We start from the raw sequence: 18539 nt of genomic DNA, 5'->3' as shown, positions 1-18539 counted from the left end.
CCTCTCTCTTCTTTTCCATTTGGTCCAACAAAAACCAGATAAATCTTTAATCAATATAAATAAAGTTTAGCCTAAATTAAAAAAGGGGTTCATATAAATACACACCTTGTGTCTCAGAAGTTTCATGTTGTAACAGTAAAATATGTCCAACACTAGAGTCCTTCAGCTCTCATATGTTTGCTCAGGACAAGTAAAAAAAAAAATCAAGGATTTTCCTAAGTTGGAATAAAAATTATAATTTTTTCGAACGAGTAGCATCCCTCCTATTTAGTAAGAACAAATTTTCACTGATGTCTAGATCACATGTGATGCACAATCTTTTAATCCACTGTTTTAATCGAGCAAAGACTAATAATAAATATCCAATATTTAAACTTTAGCTTTCGTTTATCAAAGATTGTGCTTCTCATTCTTCCTTTTTCCCAGGTATGAGGAATTTTTGGTATTTAACAAATGCTTTACCTTTGCCGTGCATCACTGCTGCGTTAGCAAACAGCATTTTTATTGGAGCCACATTGTGGTTTTACAGTCTCAGCTAAACTGTGTTTAAGAGATTAACTGTTAGAAATCTTCAGTGTCCAGCGCTGACAGTTCCACTTTTATCCTAATATGCATCCCTACAATTGACTAATTTTTCCAAAAAAAAGAAGTAACTATATGAATACAGTAGCTATGAGTACAGTCTTCTGAAGTAAATGATGTTGTAAATCTTTATTTAAGGACTAACATGTTTGCAAAAACTAAAGTAAAGGCATCAAAATAAATGTAACTTATATACTCTGGCAGAAACTGAGTCTGTTACTTCAACTTGTTTCTTATGAAATGTCAATCAGAGCCCTCTAGTGGAGAAAAGTGTAAGTGCGTAGCCCCAATTTAAATTAATTTATTGATCACTGAAAAAAAAGTTTATTTTATGGTAAAGTAAAGCACAGGGAGAACCACTGGGGCAGCAACTTCTATCTTTAGTCAGTTTGCTCTGTGTTCTAACACAGCTCTGTTCTCTCTTTTAGATGACTCTGTGTACGAGTCACCAGAACCCTTCCTGACGGATGACACCACCGGCGCCTGCAGCCTGACGCTGCCATCCCCCGCTCTGCTCAGCCTACTCCTCATCCTCCTGGTCCTTGCTTCCTCGTAGCATTTCCTCCTCAGATTCCAGCAGACTTCCTCTATTTCGTCGACCTCTGACTCTTATCATGATTTGAGGATCAACCTGAGGGATTCAGTTCAGCGCTGAGAGGAGTTTGGGATTTCCGCAAACATTCAGTTTGAAGACAGAACGAACAGAGAATTCCGTCTCCCAAAAAGAACCTGGATTATTTCTTTTTAATCCAGAACTAGCAGGTTTCAGCACCGACGTTGTAGCTCATCCGAGTACACAAAACCTTTCAATAACCTCTTTAACTAAAGCCAAACCTGGAGACCACATCAATGCTTTAACACCTTCTTCTCCATAACCATTACTGCAGAACTTGCTGAGTTGTTGTCCATCATTTGGATCCTCTCTAAATCTTTGCTATTTACATGTTTTTTCCAAGGCTGATAAATATGTGCTGCGATTTGTTTTTTAATGCCTGTGTGTCAAAGATAATTTTTCAGCAGATGCCTCTGTGTCTGCATCATTCAATGATCAATATTCAATGAGCTATGGTTGTGTTGAAGTATGTTCTCGATTGATGTGACAAGTCTGATGACCTCACGTGTGTCTGGATTACGCTGACCTAAGGGTAAAGTTGTCGCTGTGATCTCACCTCAAGACAGCGCCCACATCGGTGATCAATCCAGAAAACTTTTTTACCTCTGCTGCATAGACTTAAGGGGTTGCGCGGTTACCATGACAACGTCAGGTGAGATAGGAAGTCAGGAAACTCATTTGTGTAAAGATTTTTTTCTATGCTCATGAGTTATCTAACACGAACAAGTCATGAATGTGGCCGTAATAACAGAAAATTGTTTATGTTTATAGCATCATTAATTATTGCCTTTACAGTTTTTTCAGTCTCGTGGTTGGAAAGACGAAAAACTGTTTTATGAAGTAAAGCTGCGGACACCTGGACCGCATTGGCAAAATAAGGCCAATACTCCCATCTAGTGGTCACGGAGCAGAATGCATTTCACAACTAATTTAAGATACACATCCAGCTGTAATGTTTAGAAGAGAAAAAACACCATAACATTAGAAATTTTAGTTACAAAAAAATATTGATTTCTGTGTATGTTGTCAACACTTAAAAAAACTATAAAGCAATTTGTAAATAATTGCAAAATCTGAATGTTATTGATGTATTCTGAGATGTTTAATAAGGAGTGAATATTCCAATTAAACCTGCTGCACATTACATACATGTCCTTTATTTAAAATGTTTTGAAAGACATTGCTAAGAGATTAAGGCTGAAATTATAATATCATATTTCTTTATTTATCAAAGTTTTTTCTACATTTACGATGTCAACTTTGAGCTTTTATAAAATTGATGAAAAGGATGCTTAAAAACATGTTAGGGATGAGCAACCTGAGGCTCCGGAGCCATATGGGGCTCTTTTGCCCCTCAATAAAGGCTCTTTAAATAAATAGATAAAAGTTTTTAGGTTTAAAAAGTAACGGTAAAGTAAAAAGTAGAGTCTTTTAACTCAAACTTTATTTCATCTATTTACAGTTGAAAGACAGTACGTATCATTTTGCAAGGTTCCTGACATTGGTAGCCATAATTTTCCAACAATCCTTTAAGCAAAGCAGCTTTGTAGTTTACCAACATTGTTCTTAAACATTTTGACAGATTTTTCAGCACTGTTTACCACAGAAAATCAATTTGAAGTCAGTAACTTTAGGCAGAATTATACTGATTTATGGGGCGGACTTTCCATTTTTAAACAAATTCATGGATTTTAGGTGCACCTTCTGGTCTAAAGAAAAACAGCAAAGTTCATTTTATTAGTTCTAAATTAATTTTAATTTGTTAGATTGAAAAATTTCAGGTTGAGATGCACCACAAACAGTAAAAATAAACTTTTTTTTTTAAATTACTACTGACATTATACTACCCACTACTACATTTGAGATGATCACATGAAATACAAGATGTCTTTTACTTTGAAAGGAATTCATATGAACCTGTGCCATTTCCCATTATGTTTTATTCATTTAAAAAAACACACACCAATATTTCATTTAAAAGCTAAAACACAGCACTTCAGTAACCAGATTGGACCTAAACCTTTCGGAGACTGCAGGTGTTCCGTCTGTGGATTCATCCAACACAGAGAATGTTGAGTCTTTTCTGATAATTCCTCTTACCCGCATGGATTTTTGTGTTGTGCTAAAACATTGATGTGGTCTATGGTTAAAATAAATCAATTCAATCAGGAACTTTAAGCCTCTTCTCAAGAAAGCATCTCGTCTTTTCCCGTGGCGGTGGAGTCTGACCTTCAACTTAAAAGTCCTCCTTTGACAGATGGATTTACTGCGGTGGTTCTGCTGGACCTCATCAGCCCAAAAACTGTACTTGTCTGTTGTCTTTTACAAACAAGGATGGCATCACTGAGAATTAAACGCCACAGAAAAGACTGAACTGTGTTGTCGATATCCTCACTCATCGCCAGCTGGAGGGCGTGGCTAACTTCAGACAATAATTTTCTTCATCAGATCTCCAAAATCCAGACGCTTTTCAGCCTTTTCTTTCTGTAAATCTGCCAAAGACTCTTCTGTAACTTTTTATTATTTTTTTTTTAGAAGATTCTCAGTGGGCGGGGCTACATAACAGCAGTCTTGTCATTTGTGGGCTGGGTTAGAAAAAAGGGGAGGAGCTTTATTATCAATTTTTCTTCTTAATAAAACCGAATGTTTTGTGGTAACGAGCAAATCAAAAATGGCCTTTTCTCCCCCCGCTGGTGCTACGTTTTTATGGACTGTGGCGGTGACATTGTGTGGTCGAGCTCTTTGTCCCACCCACATTTATTTTTCTTCATGTCCTCATGCAGTTTCTCCATCAGGAGGGGGCGTGTCCTTGTAAGCAGGGGCGTGCTGGAAAATGCAGTATATCATATGAATGCACTGTGGTGGTGGATAAAAGGTGATGTTTAGCAACTCCTAAGGAATCGACAGGAAAACTTTATGAAAAGAAGAAAAACTCAGTTCTTAATTTTATTTGTGCCATTTTTTTCGCCGGAGAAAGTTTATATGAAAACTGACGTCTGATGTTTGTTGTTGTCGTTGATGCTGTAGTTGTTGTCTTCCTTCTGTTCTTGCTTGCATCTCAATGCATTCTGGTCCCCGTAGTCCCGTGAATTCTGGTTCTGTTGGCGAGTGACACTTCAGTGGATCTTAATGGATTTTTGTGGACTGAATCGGTTTTTCGTAGCATAAAGAAAATGTAAAGGACTCTGTGAAATAAATGGGGAAAAAAAGTTTGTCAGAGTGAGACCTCCTTGCCATCTCTGGAGAAGAAAAAGCTTTTTCTACATCAAACATCTGCAAATTCTATTCTTTCAAATGCAAAATAAAATCTGTTTTCGTATATTTTCTTATTGGATGCTTATAAAGTCCTGTTGTAAAGAATACATTTATCTGATTGGCTGAAGAGCTGATGAGAGGTCGGAGGTCATCAGGTCTCCTGTGTACGCCTGCGCTGCATGAGCAGGAAAAATGTGACAGCAGACATCTATTGAGTGAATTTTGTTTGAAAATCTCAGAGAGAAGAGGTTAAGAAATGAAATTTGTGCTTGATAAATTCACCAATAATTGAATAAAAGTCCCACGAGAGACAGTTTTCCGGCCTTGACTCGTTCATTTTGACTGGTTTACTTGCCTGAAGTTAAAACGTCCACAGGATGAAGCGCAGAGAAGAAAGGAACGCTGCACTATCAGTTTATTTTGATTTAACTTAATTTGATATTAGATTTAATTTTAAAATTAAAAAAATCTTTTTTCATTTTAATGTCTTTTGTTTAAATTTCTGTTGTTTATTTTATCTTTCATTATTTTTATTTTATTTGATTGAATTTAGACATAAAGAAAGTTCTTCACCACAAAGAAAAAAGCTTTGCAGGTCAGAAAGTCATTGGCAGGTAATAAATGATGTGTGGTTTATTCTAAACAGCCAATCACAATTAACAGATTTAGGGATGTAAAATCAGCAGCAGCACATCTACAGTCTGAGACTTACAAGGTGAAATAATGTTCCTTTTCAACTGTAAAAGATTTATTGTTAACCCCATTGTTACATCAAAAGGCAAAATCTAAACACAAACCTTTTTTTTAACTTTTGTCCTAAATTCATCTCAGAACTCCACATCAAATATTTAATTTTAACTTTTTCTTATTAAAGCGTTCTCATATTTTTATCTCTGTTTCTTAAATTAGACAAAAATGGATGAAGCTGTAAAAAAACAACAGTTTCCATTAGTTATATTAGCAAAAATCCTGACAACAAAAAATCTCCTTTGTAAGCAAACAAATTCTATTTTTGAGACCAACTTTAGCTCAACAAAAACATCTATTTAGGTCGAGGTTTGTGATGGTTTTACAGTTCTGACAGAAGCTGGTTTACAATTTTGTACTTTGTCCACCAGATGGCGCCGTTATTCCAAAATGTTTTTGTTTCCTTATTCCTTTGCTGCGAACATCTTACTGGAGCAATATTTGTACCAAATCTTGATACAAAAAACATTGGTTAAAAGATTTGGTGCAAATGTAACTCCATATGAAACTGAAAACGGAGCATATTTTCTTTGAAAGAGAAAAATAACAGCAATGAAAAAAGTGCACAACTTGTGTTTGCAAACTGAAGGGTCACGGATGTTAAAGTAAGATAAATCTGCAAAAAATTTTATATATATTTTCTAGCTCAAATCAAATGGCAAAATATACAATCAAAAATAGCAGGGTCAGTTCAGACGCAGCAGAATACTTTTGACCACTGAGAATTTTGTCCATAAATGCATGTGGGACAATTTTAGGAAAACAGAAAAATCCAATTTTAAAGATTTCAACTCAGCTGAAAGATTAAAAAAAAACTGAATCTACCAGAGCTCATAGATAAGCAAGTTGTTAAAAATCCTATAAAGTACTGTTTCTGTGCTGCAAGACCAGACACTCTTTTTTATTTTTTTTATTTTTTTTGCTATGGTGATAGATGAACAGTTTGTATCTGTAAATTACCTGTAGTTGTGCACATGAGTGTGTGACCCTGCAACTGACCCTTGACCTATCCAGGGCGTACCCCACCTTTTCCCAACAGTAGCCAGATTGGCTCCATACCATACTGCCTCCACCTGGATCCAGCCCTGAAAACAACAGGCCCTGTGTCTCTGCTCAGGACAAAGGTCTCTGTCTGAAACATTTTGAACTGCTTCTGCAAAATGATTTAAACAGTTCTGTTGGCTTGAAAAACTGAAACTCTCACCTGTCATTGCATCTCGTTTGACCAGGCAACCAACAGGAGGCGCTGTGTACTCAGATTAGCATCTTTCGTCTGGTTAAAACAAGAACTCCACTTACTCAGACAAAAGCAAACAACTCTGCTATGATGGGTTTATAAAAGAAAAGGCAAATTACTGGTGTAAAATGAAAAATATCCATATTAGGAGAAGCTAACCTGGCATCTGGTTTGGACACCTCCTGGATGCCTCCCTGGGGAGGTGTTCCAGACATGTCCCATTGAGCAGAGCCAGGACACGCTGGAAAAACGACATCCCTCAGTTGGCCCAGGGACCCCAGAGGAGCTGGAGGAAGCAGCCAGGGACAACCAGACATGAACAATGTGTCAGGAGGAGCATTTCAAATGCTGGGACTGTGACAGGGAAAGTCAGCTGACATGATCGAAGAAGAAAAGTTGAGAGACAGTGTGATAGAAAGAGAGACGGGCTTCTAGATTTGGAGCACGGTCAACAGTCCAGAGCAGCAGAGAGTGGTGGATGACCCAACTCCCATTGTTAAAGTACCCAGGAGAGCACAAGGGTTACACCAGGAGCCTGCAACCTGAGGCTCCAGAGCGACATGTAGGGTTTTTCACTCCTCCGTTGTGTCTCTCTGGCTGAAGACAAACAAAATCATAGCACTGATTTAAATTTAGTGTATTAGATTTATGAATTTATGGCTAAGTTGCTTCTGTAACAGCAATAAACTTAGTAAAAATAAATTGTCACTGCTGCTGACATTGCAATCAAATCAAAAGGGCTTGTATTTTTCCAAGAATGCATACATTTGAAATGTTGAGCAAATTATTGTTGAGAAGTTTGAAATTCTTTAAGCTCTGCTTATTATTAGGATGTATTTCAATCAAATTATCTCATGCTGTAAAATAACATTTAGTTGCAGTCAAGAAGGAAGAAGAGAAATAGATGTAAGTCCTATTCATATGGACTTCATATACTTTTCCACTGGATCTAAAACGAATGAATTAATATTTACATATTTAGAGGGAAGTAGGGGCGGCTAACCAAAGTAGACCTATAAATAATGTTTTTAAAAAAACCTCTATTTTGATTGCATAACACTTTTGGTTGAAGTATTCTATTTAAGTGTATGTCTTTCTTAAGAGTAAAAACCAAAGTCATAGGTTAAAATGCTATCTTCTCAATTTTTCCATTTTTTAATTGATCAAAAGTTCAGCTATATACAGTATATCAATAAAAGATGAGAAACCAGCCTGAATGGGTGTTCAGCGTTGAAGGCTGCAGACGCCTGGAGGTAACAGAGGTGAAGATGTTGAGGTTCTCTCTTTGGACGAGGATGGATAGAATCCAGAATGAATCAATCAGAGCAACAGATCACGGTGGATGTTTTAGAAATAAATGCAGGGAAGCAGATGCTTGGACCCATTAAGAGGAGGGACATTGTTGACTGTCATCATGGATGATGTAGAACTGGACATGAAGGGGGTTGAGGGACGAAGGGTGGAATTAGACAGAGGTGGAAGATTTGCTGTGATGACTCGTGAGGAGCGCAGCTGAAAGAACCTTGGAGGAGAAACTGTTGTCATCTCTAGTGACATTCTGGGGAAGTTACAGTCCTCAGACACTGACTCTTTGGATTTGCTATGAATAACGCTTGTGCTATCTTAGATGACCCCACCCTTACATTGACGTGTTATTCCTACCATGACAAAGGTGGATAAAGGTGGAAAGATTTCATGTCATCTATGGACATCAGTGAAGTTCACAAATAATTGAAGAAAAAAGGTTCAGCGCACTGTCTAGTGGGTCTGCAATGGTAAAGTGCCTAGGATAGCACAAGGGTTACAAGCAACTTCTCTTGCTAAATAATTCTGAGGAATGCCACTGTTTGATTTCCACAATCGCTGGTTTCTGCTAAATGATCCAGCTAAGCTTTCTTTTACCTCTAAAAGGCTGTTGAGTTCATGCATCTTCCTACCTTCAGCATGGAGAGTGTTACATCTCTCGGCCTTCCTTTCCTTTGGCAGTATGTTTGACCTTCGAATTTCCTCCAACATGCTGTATCACGTATTTACAGATGCAGGAGATCCTAAAATATCTCGTATTGACAAAATGACACTCCTATTCTATCTCCATCTTAAATATACAGACTAAAGTCTCTGCATTCTGCACAAAACCTTATTCTGCTTGTCATGTTTAGATCCGGCTTCTTTAGATCTGTGGCCCTTTGATTTATAATAATGAATGTGGTTGTTTCTGAACGCCGCTCAGTGGTGAGAGCTTTCATCATGTTCTTGAAAAGCGTCTCCTTCAGTGGATGAGACAGATCTCAGCATAGAAATGCTGATACAGACAGACTGAAAGACTTAAAACTGGAATACAGATTGACTGTAGATCTTCACATTAATGATGAGACAACATCAAAAACAGACTTTTTCAAATACAAAAATCAGTTATTTGGGGGAAAATGTATTAAGACGTATTTCTGTTCTATGTGAGGAAACAAAAAGCAATAGAATTTAAAGTATTTTGTTGCCTTTCAGTGTTATTAAAAATGCAGGTTCAAGGAATTACAGGCCGGTTAGTTTGCCCTCAGTCATTTTCACCTTAAAATCTGACCATCTTGGCAAAAAGCATGGACACTTCTTTAACACTTGTGCTATGACCCCACCCTTACATTGACGTGTTCTCCCTACCATGACAAAGGTGGATAAAGGTGGAAAGATTTCATGTAATCCATGGACACCAGTGAAGATCACAAATCACTGAAGAAAAAAGGTTCAGAACACTGTCTAGTGGGTCTAGATGACCCAACTCCCAATGCTAAATTGTCTAGGATAGCACAAGGGTTAAGGTTTACTATTTTGTACTGCAGTGCAATACGCTGTCAGGTTATTTTGCCAAAAATTGTTCTTCCTGGTCCATGTCATCCAATAGAATTTTTAAAAAGGAATCAGTAATGTAATTGAAGTTATTGCAGAGTTAATTACTTTTATTTTGAAATATGAGACACACATGCTTCCATAAGTTAACTCGATTATCTTATATAAATAAGAAAAAGTAAACAAGTTAGTATTTTTATTTATTTAGCTTTTTTAGTTAAGAAGTGGGGATGTGTTGTTGAAATATACATTAATCTCAGTGATTTGAACCCTTAGTGCTTTTATTTTCATATGTTGTTGATAAAGTAAATGATTGAATCCTGAAGATGTGAAACAGTGGTTTAACACCAGCACATAAACAAACGGGTTAAACAGCTCTGTTCGGGGTTAGGAGTTATTGAGCCTATTTCAGGTCCCAATGAGATCCTGCAGGGGTCGTGATGAAGAGGAGATGGAGGAGGACGAGCGGAAAACACGACTCCTGCAGAGGGGAGGGGGCAGTCTGGGTCCCTGGGGTGCTGCTTCCTGGGAGCCGGAGTTTAATGAGCCCGCTATTGGGACGGTCAATAACAGAGGGCGGGGTCTCCTTGGAAACGAGGCGTCACGACACGCAGCGGGAGGGGGCACTACGTCCCTATAAAAGCTGTAGCGGGACCCATGAAACCCACAGCAGAGCTGCGAAGCCAGAACCTTCTAGAACCCCGAGCCGAGCCGAGACCCCCGCGCTGCTGCACGAGACATGCGGTACGAGAGCCAGTCCCCCGCACGCGCCTCCAACAGGTGAGGACTCAGAAAACTCAGGTGGTCACGTGATCCACAGGGACGGAAGTGGCATGTTTTCTTTTTTTCTTTAAGTGGCATGTTTTTAGAGAACTTTTTAAAGGTTTTAAGCCCCCCCCCCCCTTTAACACATTTTTACCCCCCCCTTTAACACATTTTTATAAAACTTTAGTTCAAAACAATAGTTTATATTTATTTTTATAACTTTAGGACATGTCAGTGCAAGTGGAGGACTGTGCTCCTTTCTATTTTACTAATTTTATTATCATTATTAAAACGGTTGTTAAATTTTTTGATTTTAATTATTCATAATCCCTGTGTGTCTGCAGCCAGCCAGAAGCCTGCTTCATAATGAAACAGACATCTTCTCCTTTTGACAGCAGCTGCTTCACTCATGGTGAGTTTTCTGCAAGAATTCTCTGCTTATATTTATGAAAGTAATACCTAAGATACTTAAAGGAGAAAAACGCTTTTCTTATGCCAAAGGGAAGCTTTTTCGTGTAATTTTGTTTAGTAAGGTATTTTGAATCAAAATGTCAACTTTACAAATGATGCAATATGTGCTTATAAGAAAAATGTATTATTAAGAAATTAAATGTTTTAAAGTCTGTAAAAAGCATCAAAAATAAACCCTTTGGCCAACAATTGTTTTGGTCAGGTAAATATTTTCAGATTATTTGTGTTTTTGAATGTTTACTCCTTTCTTTAATTTTTTTCACCCATGATCTCATGTGTTGTTTCCTATTTTTTGTTTCATTTATTCAGATTCAAATACGTTATTTGTCATTCATACATAGCATTTGGGGTGGAACACCAAACAGAATTACGTTGCTCCGGCCACAACAAAACAGCGTCTAGGCTTGCAGTAAATATAAGGAACACATAGTGGTTCAAAAACTGGACAGTGAGGCAGATGCAATAAAAAAAAACACAATAAATAATAACTGTACAAGAGATCTGGTGCAAAATAAGATTTGTGCAAAATGGCATGTGCAAGGTAAATCAGTAAGAGGGACAGAGGTAGACATCGGTGGTTGAATAGGTCATTTTAGAATCTGAGGTTTTTTAACCCTTGTGCTATCCTAGGCACTTTAACATTGGGAGTTGGGTCATCTAGACCCATTTTTTCTTCAATGATTTGTGATCTTCACTGGTGTCCATGGATTGTATGAAATCCTCTCCACCTTTATTCACCTTTATCATGGTAGGGAGAACACTTCAATGGTCATCTTGACCCCATAGGACAGTACAAGGGTTAAAGGAGTTCAGGAGTCTGATGGCAGTGAGGAAGAAACTGTCCCGCAGCTTCACTGTTCTGCAGGGTTGGCTGGGATGTGATACCTGAAGATAGGAAGGAGAACAGTCCATGCGATGGGTGAGTGGGGTCCCTGGTGATCTGAGTTGCTCTCGACCCCCGATGGTAGTGGGACCCCAATGATTCATTTCAGCTGACCCCACCACTCTCTCCATGTATTCCTGTCTGAGACATGCTCTCCTGCCACAGAGATTTGCTGCTGGATAGCACATGATAATTATTGTTTGTCTCTTTTTGTTCTCCTTTATGGAGTTATATACCGTAGCTAACTTTACTTTTTCTCCTTCGCTCTTGTCTGCACCAGCCTCCTAGTCCAGAACTCTTGCTGACACCCCTCTCCTCTGAATCCTCCCCCCAGGTTCCGGCCCCCGGATAGTCCGCCGGATCTTCACCAACAGCAGGGAGCGCTGGCGGCAGCAGAACGTGAACGGAGCCTTCGCCGAGCTACGACGCCTCATCCCCACACACCCGCCCGACAGGAAGCTCAGCAAGAACGAGATCTTGCGCCTTGCTCTCAGATACATCCGCTTTCTGGACCAACTCCTGTCAGAGCAGGACCCCCAGGATGGGGACCCAGCAGAGGAGGAGCACAGACTGCAGGGCGAGCTGTCACCTAATCTAAGTTCCATAAATTCAGAGGTGGCGGAATTTGACATAATGTTGGATGAGCCGCTCCACCTGCCGTACCTCCACCTGCCAGCCATGTACGACTGAGGACAGAAAGAGGATTTCCTCTGAAGAGAACGCCCCCTGTGGAGAAAACTAAGCAGACGTGACTCGTTGCTCAATCGTAGACTTCTTCATGTCATGTTCAGGGTCTTGGACCTCAGCTGTTTGATCAATTCTAATCCCAGCTGGAATGAATGACTGATTATTGATCTAGATTAATGCAAGGAAGGTCAAAGGTCAAACAGCTCAAACACACATGACACCAATGAAGAAAATCCAAAGGGCCCTCTAGTTCTTCATTTTGAAGATATGACACAATCTTGTGATATTCACATAGCTATCCGTGTGTTCTGCAGTTCAGCAGAAAAACCAGCAGCCAGAAAGTTTCAGGCTTCTTCCTGTTAAAGCAAGAAGCAGGTCAATGCTTTTATTCTGTAAAGTCTTGTTTGTTTTTGCTATTCCTTTTTATAATGTTTGATATATTCTCTGTTATTGTGTCTGAATATTTGATCATTAAAAATGTAAATAAATAATGTGCTGCATCAGTATCTTTTACAAACAAACATCTACTTTAAAACACGTTACACCACCAAATGGTTTCCGAGCACAGCTATGTCTGCAGCTCTTCTCTACCCCAGACGATAAAATGTGGATGTCACACACTGTGATAGATAATGGGACTTTAACTTTAAAACTTTAAATATGAAAATAATTATTCTGATAAATAATACTATAATAATCATTTCTACTAAAAATTAGTAGAATGAAGCGGGAGTGTTAAAGGAGTCACTGTTCGTATATTTATTTGGTGTAACCCTTTTGCTATCCTAGGCACTTTACCATTGGGAGTTGGGTCATCTAGACCCACTAGACAGTGCACTGAACCTTTTTTCTTCAGTGATTTGTGAACCTCACTGGTGTCCATGGATTACATGAAATCTTTCCACCTTTATCCACCTTTGTCATGGTAGGGAGAACATGTCCAAGTAAGGGTGGGGTCATCTAAGATAGCACAAGGGATACTTGCAGATTCTTGCATCTACTGGTTTGCACTGAAGAGCAGCGATGAAGAATCTTTTCAGTTTTCATACATGACTTGACATAAAAAGCTTTTGTAAAATAAATGAGCTTCCTTTTTGTCATATTAGGAATTATTAGGATGAGAGTTCTTGCTGAATGACTGATCTCACCAGAGCTTTACTGTGAAAAGTGGGGGTCAGAATTGATCTTATTGGGTTTTCTTCAGCCACTGACGAACATTAGTTTGCTAAACGAAAGATTTAACAGGATCTGTACACGTTTGCTGTGCTTTACGATATTTATCTATTTGGAAGAAGGAAAATGTTTATCGAAAAATTAGACGACAATCAAGTTTGAAAGCAAAAGTCCACGCTAGCCAGATATTTGGAAGTCAACAGGGATTTGAAAAATAAAATGATTGAATGACAGAAAATATCCTCAAAGATTGTAAAAGTAAAACAGAATCAGAATCAGATAGTTACAGTCAATAGTTTACATACAATACAACCTTTTCAGTGACATAATCATTAAACAGTATCTTGTTGGGAAAGTCTATAATTTTTATATTTTTGTTTAATGCAATGACAACAAAGTTTTGGTTTCTTTACACATTTTTACTTTAACCCTTGTGCTATCCTAAGCACTTTAACATTGGGAGTTGGGTCATCTAGACCCACTAGACAGTGCGCTGAACCTTTTTTCTTCAATGATTTGTGATCTTCACTGGTGTCCATGGATTCCATGAAATCTTTCCACCTTTATCTACCTTTGTCATGGTAGGGAGAACACGTCAATGTAAGGATGGGGTCATCTAAGATAGCACAAGGGTTGATATGTCAAAATATTAGAATCGTAAAAAGTGTCTAGTGCACGATTAGGTTCACCTGTAGGTCACAGAATCTAAGCATCCTGGCAGATTCTGTGGGCCTCAGTTACGGTAATTTAAACGTGGACATCAAGAATATTCTGCTAAACATAGAAAAAGATGGGTTCTTATAAAGTGCATCTGCTTTTTGCATGAATTTACTACATCTTTTTATTTTATTTTCAGAAAAAATATTTTCCTGACATATGTGATATAAGTGGAGATCTTTACCACCTGCTGGTCTGAGCATCCCCGCCTCACAGAAGTATCAGAGTGGCGGACCCCAAAAGCAAAAGGAAACAAAAAGAAAAAGGTTTAGTTTAGATCAAAATCAGACAAACAGGGTCAAACCCCCCAGATCTAAAATCCACCAATAAATCCTGATCTTTCCCTCGGTATCTGCGACTGCAGAACACTCATGGGGGGCTCGATTCCCACTTAACAAGCCAATGATGAGTGGGTGTGAAGCTAATGACTGATTACTATCAAAACCAATCAGACAACCCCAGGAGAGACAACACAACGGAAGCAGTCCCAGAGGGAGTGAGGGGCGTGGTTCCATTAGACAGACCTGACAGGGACACTGTGTGATGTTGGCTCGCCGTCCGTTCCCACCTCTGTATCTGGGTGTGCAGTGTGTCTCATCAGCAGGGACGATTACTGAAACCACTTCTTCCAGAATTTCCATCACCTGTGCGTCCATCTTCAGCTTCACCAGTTTCTGTGAAATCAGATTCAAATGCAACAAACAGAGACAAATTCATTCATGGACCTAAACAATATATAGTAAGGTGTAACAATTTATTTTAACAACAATTTGATTTATATTCCATTTTTAGCCAAAAACCTGTACAGAACAACTACTGTACAAGCTTTTTCAAACAGCATTTTTGACGGCTCCTGATTCACAACAATTTAAATTTAGAAATACTCAAAAACCCAATTTTAATCCTATTCTTGTGTCTATAGCTCCACCATCATGGGAAAAATGCTGCAAGAACATGTTAAAAACACAATTTTCATTGGACCGGGTCTTTAACCCTTGTGCTATCTTAAATGACCCCACCCTTACATTGACGTGTTCTCCCTACCATGACAAAGGTAGATAAAGGTGGAAAGATTTCATGTAATCCATGGACACCAGTGAAGATCACAAATCATTGAAGAAAAAAGGTTCAGCGCACTGTCTAGTGGGTCTAGATGACCCAACTCCCAATTTTAAAGTGCCTAGGATAGCACAAGGGTTAAACAGAACGGGATTTCAAATCCAAACAGGAAAAAACTATCAACCGAGTTTCGAGTGTTTGGAAGAATGAATGGAGTCTGCTTGTTTTTTTTCCTTCCTACAGTGTCACACATGTCACGTTCTCACACATTTACAAACATTTCTAAAGTATCACCAAATCTGAGAACGTTCTGATTAATTATTATAGTCAAGTGTTCTTTGGGTTGCACGGTTGTGTAGTGGTTAGGACTCTTGCCTAACAGTAAGAAGGCGCTGCATGGTTTGATTCCCGGTTGGGACCTTTCTGTGTGGAGTTGTTCTCCCCGTGCATCTGTGGGTTTTCTCTAGGCTCCCCGGCTTCCTCCCACAATCCAAAAACATGCTGCAGAGGTTGGTGACTCTAAAATTGCTCCTCAGGTGTGAGTGTGTGGTTGTTTGTCTTTGTGGGATCCTGGCAAACCATCCAGGGTGAACCCCACCTTTGCCTTTTAGTAGCTGAGATAAGCTACATCAACCCTGTGACCCTAAACAGGGCATGCATTTGTCAAAGTTCCTGATCTTTTCCAAAACCCTCGATTGCTATCTGTTGTAGTTTTTAAAAACAAATAAAATAACAACTGATTTATTTTATTGGCCTGGTTTTTTTTTTTTAGTTTTCCATAAAAATAACAGAAACTGAACAGAAATGGAGGACATTTGTGTTTTGCACAAAAATGTGATGCCAATGAAAACAACTGAAGGAAAAGGCTTTAAAAATGTATAAAGCTCATCAACAGGAATTGTTAAAAAAATCTCTACGAGTTAATTTGTGTGTTTATTTTTGTATTATGGTTAACATTTTTAATTCCACTAGTGTCGTCCTCTCCTTACAGTTTATGTTGAGGAACTAGAGGGTGCTAAAATGCCTGATTCTCTTCAGGATGTTGCACTCCTCCTCCTCCTCCTCCTCCTTGGCCTTCATCTCCATGTCCTCCTGTGAACCAGAGGTGAGAACGGAGGCAGAGCCAGCATCACACACCGGCTCCCTAATTAAAACACGCCCCTTGCTCCTCAGGGACCACTTGTGCTGCCCCTCTGCATTCATCGGATTGGCTGAGATATTTATCAGTCATTGGCTCCACACCCACCCATCATTGGCTTGTTACATTGATAACCACACATAGAGCAACCCTTGACCCCCCCTTCCATCAGCATTCATGAGGCTCTGACACAACGTACTGTGGGAAAAGCCTCTGCTTCTCTGATAGCTGGCAAAGCACTTCAGGATAAAGAAACTGTACATAAGGAAGCTTTATCATCCCCGCCCCTCTTTCAAAGTTCGCATCAGTGGAGCCGTTAAATGTAACATTTATCCTTGAAGTCCTGCAGATGATCCTCACATCAATACATGTTAACAACTCTGTTAGATATCAGCTGAAAGTTGAACACAGCCTCAAAGTCCTTATTTGGAGTCACTGATTGGGTTAGAGTTGTCAGATTAAACTCTGTCTGTTTCTGTCTGAGTTTATCAGCAAAGGGTTTGTGGCCACCTTAACCCTTACTAGTCCAGGTACTTTTTGGGCTTTTAGTTGTTACAATTTGCTCTAATGTTTTATTTTAAATGCTTGACATTATGGCTGCACGATATGAGGAAAACTCACAATATGCGATATCTGTGATTAATATTGCAATAACGATATAATTTGCGGTATATATAAAAAAATAGCAAAACAACCAAAAACATAATTCCCATTTCATTTAAACTGTTTGAAAATTATACTCGAAATGTGAAGGAGTCCATTCGATTGGTCAAATGCATAATGGGATTTAATTGATTCGTTAAATGCTTCAAGTTGCCATAAGATTGTTTTAGCACATTTAAGGTAACCATTTTTTGCAATTTTCACTGTCTTGTGTGATATGCGCATTGCACAGCTTGATATCGCAACAACCATAAATTTGCGGTATATTGTGCAGGCCTACTTGACGTTACTCAACTTTTATCTGTCACATACAGCTTTTTTTTTTTATTATAGCACACAATAATTGAGAAACCTGAACGTTTCCACACACACACACACAAAAAACAATTATGAGAGGTACATTTAGTCCTTTTTTACTGTAAAAACTGATTTTATGTTTTATAACATAAGGAAAACAGGTAGAGACAAAATAAAAATAGATAAATCCTTAAACAAAGCAAAGAGAAGGTCAAAACAATGCAAAAAAAGTCTAAACAAGCAGGTGAAGCTCCACTAAACTATACTTTTGGAGAATTTATTCTAAGGTGTATCATATTTAAGCTTCATAACCATCATTGTTTCCTTTAAACCAAAAAAAGATAAAAACCTTTTGAATAATTCATTTAGAATGAAAACAATGCTAATCGGGAGTCGATTTCCTTCCTGCGTTATTGTAAACGATGTGATTGGGAAACTCACTGGTGAGTTTAGAGAATATTGAGCGTTAAGGATATATTTGTTTAAAGGATTTGGTAATGCAGCCTGACGTGAGTCAGTCATTCATTCATCTTTTTTTACTGTTTTAGGGGCTGCTGGAGCCTATCACCACTTGTGGGCGAAGGTAGGGGACATCCTGGACAGGTCGCCAGTCCATCGCAGGGCCACAATCACACACATGCACACCTAGAGACAATTTAGAGTAACCAATTAACCTATGAAGCAAGTTTTTAGATGGTGGGAGGAACCCGGAGTCCCCGGAGAAAACCCACGCATGCACGGTGAGAACATGCAAACTCCAAACAGGAAAGTCCCCCATTGGTGTTCTGTTTCAGCACCGGAAACCTTTCCCATCTCCACTTCAAGCTTCACTTTAAACTTTTTGAATTTCCCTTCATAAAGGAAGTCTTCTCCAAAGATTTAAATTTTTATTTTTCCTGATTCCATGTCCACTGCATAAAATCCCAGAAATAGTGACAGGAGCAGCTAAATCTGCTGCTTTACTGCCCTCTGGTGGAGAGTTTTTGCCCTCACACTTTCTGTTGACAGAAAGTTTTAAAATGGCAATAAATTACATTTGTATAGAAAAAGTTTGAAATAATTTTGATTTGATGTGTTCTCGTAAACTTGCATTGCTGTTACAAAAAAATTCAAATTATACAGAAAAAAATAACACTTATACTAAGAAAATATCAACTTACTGTAAAAACAAATATTAATAATAATTTTGAGAGCTTTGTTCACATGGTAAAGTTTTTTTTTTTTTTTTTAACTCTCTTTGACTGTTTTCTTAATGTTTTTGCACGAAGGAGCCAGTGGACCCGGCCACTGACCTGCTACTTATTTTTGCATTTAATTTAGAGATCACAGAAATTAAATCAAATCAAACTATATTTTTAAAACCATTTTTCATCCATTAGTATTACAAAGGGCTTCACGGAATAAAAATACT

At 38.5% G+C, this 18539-nt stretch overlaps 2 protein-coding genes and 1 long non-coding RNA gene across 4 annotated transcripts in view; 2 read left to right on the top strand and 1 right to left on the bottom strand.

Annotated features, from left to right (window-relative positions):
- The window catches only part of efna2b (ephrin-A2b), a 112302-nt gene extending 107536 nt beyond the window's left edge, over positions 1–4766 (top strand). For both annotated transcript variants that reach the window (XM_078946220.1, XM_004068259.5), the window contains one exon: positions 1011–4766. In XM_078946220.1, the coding sequence (XP_078802346.1) occupies positions 1011–1138 (128 nt within the window). In that variant the 3' untranslated portion in view covers positions 1139–4766. The remainder of the gene's footprint in view (positions 1–1010) is intronic.
- On the bottom strand, positions 4109–9803 carry LOC110015032 (uncharacterized). Its single transcript, XR_002290087.3, has 3 exons — positions 6594–9803; positions 6402–6470; positions 4109–6282 (listed from the first exon to the last, which is right to left on the bottom strand). It is a non-coding gene; the product is annotated as an uncharacterized LOC110015032 (long non-coding RNA).
- A 58-nt stretch (positions 9804–9861) lies between these two features.
- LOC101170507 (T-cell acute lymphocytic leukemia protein 1 homolog) lies at positions 9862–12572 on the top strand. The gene is made up of 3 exons (XM_004068158.5): positions 9862–10055; positions 10385–10452; positions 11729–12572. The coding sequence occupies exons 1-3, from the start codon at positions 10015–10017 to the stop codon at positions 12082–12084; spliced, it is 465 nt and encodes a 154-aa protein (XP_004068206.1). The 5' UTR covers positions 9862–10014; the 3' UTR covers positions 12085–12572.
- Positions 12573–18539: the final 5967 nt, after the last annotated feature.

Source organism: Oryzias latipes, chromosome 4 (assembly GCF_053564925.1).
Source record: "Oryzias latipes strain Hd-rR chromosome 4, Olatipes_Hd-rR_3.1".
Taxonomy (NCBI): Eukaryota; Metazoa; Chordata; class Actinopteri; order Beloniformes; family Adrianichthyidae; genus Oryzias; species Oryzias latipes.
This window is presented reverse-complemented; position numbering and strand designations above follow the sequence as displayed.

What these genes read in the sequence shown, in the direction of transcription:
- LOC101170507 (XM_004068158.5), top strand. Translation starts at nt 10,015, where the DNA reads ATGCGGTACGAGAGCCAGTCCCCCGCACGCGCCTCCAACAG. An exon ending in CCCGCACGCGCCTCCAACAG is followed by an intron (nt 10,056 to 10,384) that starts GTGAGGACTCAG and finishes GTGTGTCTGCAG; the next exon opens with CCAGCCAGAAGCCTGCTTCA. An exon ending in CAGCAGCTGCTTCACTCATG is followed by an intron (nt 10,453 to 11,728) that starts GTGAGTTTTCTG and finishes TCCTCCCCCCAG; the next exon opens with GTTCCGGCCCCCGGATAGTC.